Raw genomic sequence first — 6,091 nt, forward strand, 5'->3', positions numbered from 1 at the left:
AATGTTCACGTTTATAGAGAACATCTTCTGTGGCAACATTGTTTCTATTTTTTCGATATCAGAACTAAAAAAAAAAAAAGTTATTCCAGTTTGTAAAATAAAAACAACGTTTCATAGTAAAAATTCTCCTTTTTATAGTGTGAACATTTGGTTACTTGCCTTGGATTACAACCGGTCGACCGAGTGGTTCTCACACGCACAAAACAGTTTTTGCAATGTTTTACATTTGTAAGACGTAGACAACACATGCTAGTGTAACGTCCTCAAATAACAATTTACAATAATAACATTAATAACAATTTCAATTTTCAAAAAAAAGCTAATAGTTTTATATTTTTTCTTAAATTCCTTAAATATCCTTAACTTAAACGCATATCACTATAACCTTTGGGCTATTGTGATCAACACAAGTGATAAAAAAAAAAAACAGGGGTTTTGAAAATAATAACACTAAAAACTATCTAAATTAATTAATTATTATACTCATCCAATATTTAAAAAACTATTGATAGTGCTATTAGTTTTGAATTCAGTCATCTGACAGGAACAAATTTTATCAAAAATTATTTGGCAGTCAATATTTTGAGTTTTAAATTTTAAAAATGCCCCCATGATAATTTCACTGAGTTACATCACATAGATTGCCATAGATGTAAAATATAATAAATTACTAACCCGATTGAAAAATAATTTAAATTAACACACTATTACAAATTTGAAATTATTAAATAACTAAGTAGTAGGAAAGTATAATCTTTATCCAGAATTAGAAATGTACTATTATTTATTATTAACACTTATTAGTTATTATGCATAAATTACAGTTTTGATACTAATACATTACTATAGTAAAAATTATATTTATTTTCATATTTAAAGAATACATTATAATATTGAATTAACTAATACAGTTATTTACAACATAAATTATAATTTATAATACATTTTTTACATCAACAAGTTTTTTTTTTTGACAAATTAGGTAGAATTGGTTAAACTAGCCATTAAAAGTTCAATTTTGTTTAAAAAGTTTTTACCTTCCATTTTGTCCCACCTAACCTTTTTAAATGAACCTCCCAAATTTTCCCATTTTCTTTCTTTTACCAATTGGCCTCCAAAGAAGTCTTTTTTTGGTGAATGTGCAATACTCACACTGACATTGCCTTGTGGTTCACATTTTACAGATATCAACCTGAAGTAAAATGAAAAATGATTAATTTCATAAAATAATATAATTATATTAACAAATATACCTATCCCCTATTGGTGAAGCTAAGAGACATGAGCTAGCATTTCCCATAGGCTCAACTGGACCTAGGCCAAGGTGGGAAGAACTAGCTAAGAATTGCCATCCTTGTGTTTTAGCTACGGACTGTACGCCCATTATTTGATGTTGATAAATCTATTACAGTTATTATGTTACACATAAATATTAAATAAGTTTTTGATATTTATTTAAAATTAATTAAGATATATATTTACTTGACAAAAAATGAGATCTCTTAATTCTTGTGGTTCATATGATAAATACATTACTCGACCATCTCGGCAAATACATTTTAATGATTTTTTCATTACATGCACAACTAAAGAAGTTCGACAAATACAGTCAAATCCATGTGATACAATAGTAACTTTAACGCAAGCTTGTGTTGGAGAGTTCAATGAATTCCAATGTGAAATTATAATTGGATCTTTAACCTATGAGTAGTATTAAGGTTATATATTTTCTTAGTAAATATAGTAAAATAAAATTTACTTCTTTAGCTAGTGTATCAATTACATATTCTGTACGTAATCTCATAAAAAAATGCTGCGCTTGTTCTATAATTTGTTCCAATAAAGTTTGGCTGAAATTTGAATTTAAAAAAAAAATTATTATAATTTAACACTGCACTTATTTGTATAGATTTTTTTTACCTTTTAGACATTTCTAATAATTCAAAACGATCTGCAGCATTAGGTCCAGCAACTGCACGACGTTTACTTGGACCTAATGGCCCTGAAGAAGGATGTGGAAATGGTTGATGAGTATTTCTATGATGTACTTCTCTTAAAAGTTGATGCAAAGAGTGTTCTAGTACATGATCATGATCAGTTTTAGATGGTAATATAGCATTAGGATTACCATTTGTTGAACTATGACATAATCCGATTATTAACTGAATACCAGGAAATACCTATTTAACAATTAACGATATAATAGAAAATTATACTTGGTTCTATAATATATATATTTTTTTTCATTCACATACTGTAGCTGAAATTTGATTTCCAACAACCATATGCGGAATAGTTGCTTGCAATTGAACTGCTTCTTTGGCCAGCTGATTGAACAATTCTTTACAAAACAATACATTTTGAGCAGCTTCTAATTTTTGTTGCCAATGCATGTCCGGATTAGGAGTAGCTGGAGCTGAACCCAGTAGATTAAACGAAGTGTTAAAAATATTTTCTTGATCTAAAGCATCAAATTTAAAAATATAATAACTGTTTTTACTAAGTTTATAAAATCATATTATTAGTAATAAAAACAAATTTTGGATTCAGTTGAAATAATGATTAATACAATATTAATTTGATACCTAACATCTAAATTATTGGATATGGTTATAAAGGGGGAGGGGTTATAGGCCTATTCTATAATAAATCTTAATTTAATGCATAAAAAATGTTTAATTACTAATAACATAAATCATAGATTTACATTTAATCACCTTTTTGGCATAATACCATTATATAAGATACTCCTTGTAGTTCAGTAGGTACAGTCACTCTAAGTGCTGATGGTGATTTAGTGATTGAAACATTATGACTAGGAGAGGATGATGGACTACTAGAAGAAGTTCCAGTATTTGATTGAACATCATCTTCTGCTTTTGTTACTTCAAACATACCACTTTGTCCAAATTTTGAACCAGCTGCAATTACAAATATTTAATTAATTTATGATTTTACAAATTTTAACCACACGCAATATTTTTTATAATTATACTCTAAAATATAAAGAAAAATGTTATAAAATATTTTAGTTATTATATTTAAATGTTTAAATAGTGTATTATTACTTTGTATTTTATTTTTTTAATCATTTAAAATAAGTTTTAAATAAAATATTAATTAAATTCAAAATTATTAGTAAGGCTGTGCCTATGGTAGAGCAAACATCCCTCGCTATTTAACATGCAAAATTATTAATATGCATTATACACAAACTATCATAGAAATGTGTACTTTTTAGATAATTATTTAGGTATATTCAGTGCTTGAATTGTGAGACGCGAGGGGACTGAGTACATTGACTATTTTTTCAGATATTTTGGTGTACCTAAATTTTACTAATGTTTTGAGCATAACAAACATGACGGCAGAATGGTAAATCTTTTTTTTATCATCATAATGCACGAGATACCAGATATCATAATATATTGATTTTTTATCTAGACAGCTAAAGAAATCTGGAGACCCCGAAGTTTAAGATCTGGCACTGTGGGAGTTTTAACTTTTATATGATAATAGGTTAATTCAACAAGCAGAGTAGCTAACAACAGTAACACAATATCATTTTTATATTATTATATGATAAAGTTAACTATTTTTCATGTCAAAAAATGTTCTATAGAGGGTTAAATTATCTTTATTCATTATATTTACTGATATTATTATACTTATACAAATAATTACTTAAATTTAAATTTTTAAATTGTGCGCTACATTTAATTATTTCTTGATTTTGACTGTATAATCAGCGATTTTTTATTTGCCCTGGACCTCACTCTGATCAATAGTACTTACCTATTTACTTTTATTTTAATTATAAAGACTTAATTTGAATTAAATTACCTGTTTTATAACTTAGGTCACCAATTATGGCTGTAGAAACTTTTTTTAACCTCCAATTTTGTCGTAATCTTAATAACTCAATATGAAAATCAGGGGTTGTTCTGTTTCTTATGAATTCATTCTGACTACTTCTTAATCGGTCTACAGCTGACATTATTATATTTGATGCACTAGCTAATGCCTAATTTCAAAATAATGAAATAACATGAATAAAATAATTATAAGCTATAATTAATACTAGTACTTTGTATTGAATATTGTAAATGTATTTACGAACATTGTAATGAAATTATGTACAATTTAGAGGTTTGTCTGAATAATTAAAAGTTAAAAAAATCAAACTTCTAAACTTGGTATTTTTTATACAGTTCAAAATCTAAGCAATCTTTAGTGGTAAATGATTAAATCAAACCAAGCTTAAAAGTTAAAATATATATGCATCATTAAATTCTATTATCAGTATTCATAATGTTGATTAAATCAGTGAACAACAAGTTTATTTTTGTTATTTTCTTTATAACATAATTTATCAATTTCAAAATGAATATTATAAATTATAATATAGGTATTTTTGTCGTATGCTGTTTATCATTTCATCAGAGTGTGTCACTGATGGAAACGACAACAAATTGGAAATGTTTGAAGGTTTTCTGAATATACCCTTTAATGAATATATAAATAAATATTAATCTTAAATACTGCTAATAGACATTCATTTGAGTGTATTTCTGTCCTGATTTTAATTTAATTTTCAATTATTCAGTGTAATATTTGTCTATTTCTTTTTTCCACAGTGAAGCACCTATCTTGCTTTAAAAATACCATTTTTAAATTTTAGGCACATACCAAACCTTCCGTACCTAACCAGTTGGTTTTTTTGTAATAATTTCTAATAGGTATTAAAAGCATGCTCCATTTAATTTGAGTCCTAGGAATTTCAGTTTTTCCTTCAAAAATATTCTTGTACCTACTTTCATCTTTCTGAATAATTATATAAAGCTGTTTAACTTACAGTGACGCTAATAGGAATTTATTTTTTAAATAGAAACGGACATTAGTTGGTTGCTACCATTGACACTGTAGGTGGTAAACTGCATACGACAAGAATATTATTATTATATTTATACATTTTTTAGTTTAAATTATGAAGTTATTTAATGATTGATAGCTTAATTCCCCAGAAAAATATATATATATATAAGTTAGAATAATAGATAGCTGTATACAATTATTGTAGATAAATATATTTTATGAATATATCAATATTGATATAAATTATAGATAATAATTGGATAAATAAATAATTTTAAATTTTAAATTTTCAAACCTTTTTCCGGAGATAAATTTGAGCCATTGGTTTGGTTTCGATTGATTCAGTAGGGATTGGATCTAGTATCATATATCGTTTTTCTTTTGTAACAGCTAATACATCTGATATAACACAAATTTCTGTTGCTGCTCTCCTTTAATAACAATTTTTACAAATTAATAAGCTACATTGAATGTACAATCTTTACAGTTTATATCATTACTTTAGTTTAGAAACTACTGAATCAATCCATCCAGATATAGGGACATTAGGAGACGGCTCTTTGGATTCTTCTTCGCTTTTAATCTCCACTTCTTGTTGTTTAGTGTCATCGTCAACCTTACTGAAGTCAATTCTCTGTGCAAGCTTAGACAAATTATCAGACATAGATAATGCCCTGAAAAATAACCCAGCATAATATTTAAATTAGTTTTAAACGGGTTTCCAATGTAATTAATCTGAAATTGAACATGCTTACGGTTGATAAATTTCCTGTCCATCGTAGGAAATTTCCTGGATTATATTTTCGGCTTGTGTTTCAATACTTATATTCACACTTGTAGAATACGCCATGATAAATAATAAACGAATAACGATTTAAATTATTAAATAACTAAATGACTCATTAAACTTTAAATAAATTATAAGTTTCAAAAGTAATTTCATTTAAGATAAAAATTAACGTTTCTAGTTTCCACCGGCATCAAGCTTTGACTCATTCCAGTGTCCAGATTAGGCAGATGCCAGATTCTACTATATAGGTATTCTATTATAAATGAATTACTTTAGATTTTAGAAGGATCACTCCGTAGTCTGTAGTCTGTACTCTGTTTAGTAGTATCACAATCACGAATTAAGGCATACAGGACTGGACACGAAATTAATATTGTGGTTACCATGGCTTAAATATAAACCATATATTTAGACCATGGTGGTTAC

General features: G+C 26.8%; 1 protein-coding gene across 1 annotated transcript; it reads right to left on the reverse strand.

Annotated features, from left to right (window-relative positions):
• Positions 1-766: 766 nt before the first annotated feature.
• On the reverse strand, positions 767-6,029 carry LOC100168207 (mediator of RNA polymerase II transcription subunit 17). The gene is made up of 11 exons (XM_001946918.5): positions 5,631-6,029; positions 5,376-5,549; positions 5,171-5,306; positions 3,844-4,024; positions 2,718-2,921; positions 2,256-2,461; positions 1,921-2,180; positions 1,760-1,850; positions 1,483-1,701; positions 1,254-1,402; positions 767-1,192 (listed from the first exon to the last, which is right to left on the reverse strand). Exons 1-11 carry the CDS (start codon positions 5,723-5,725, stop codon positions 979-981), a joined length of 1,929 nt encoding a protein of 642 aa, XP_001946953.1. The 5' UTR covers positions 5,726-6,029; the 3' UTR covers positions 767-978.
• Positions 6,030-6,091: the final 62 nt, after the last annotated feature.

The sequence above is a fragment of the Acyrthosiphon pisum genome, chromosome A2 (assembly GCF_005508785.2).
Source record: "Acyrthosiphon pisum isolate AL4f chromosome A2, pea_aphid_22Mar2018_4r6ur, whole genome shotgun sequence".
NCBI lineage: Eukaryota > Metazoa > Arthropoda > Insecta > Hemiptera > Aphididae > Acyrthosiphon > Acyrthosiphon pisum.

What these genes read in the sequence shown, in the direction of transcription:
- LOC100168207 (XM_001946918.5), bottom strand. Translation starts at nt 5,725, where the DNA reads ATGGCGTATTCTACAAGTGTGAATATAAGTATTGAAACACAAGCCGAA. An exon ending in GGACAGGAAATTTATCAACC is followed by an intron (nt 5,550 to 5,630) that starts GTAAGCATGTTC and finishes GTTATTTTTCAG; the next exon opens with GGCATTATCTATGTCTGATA. An exon ending in GAAATCAAATTTCAGCTACA is followed by an intron (nt 2,181 to 2,255) that starts GTATGTGAATGA and finishes ATTGTTAAATAG; the next exon opens with GTATTTCCTGGTATTCAGTT.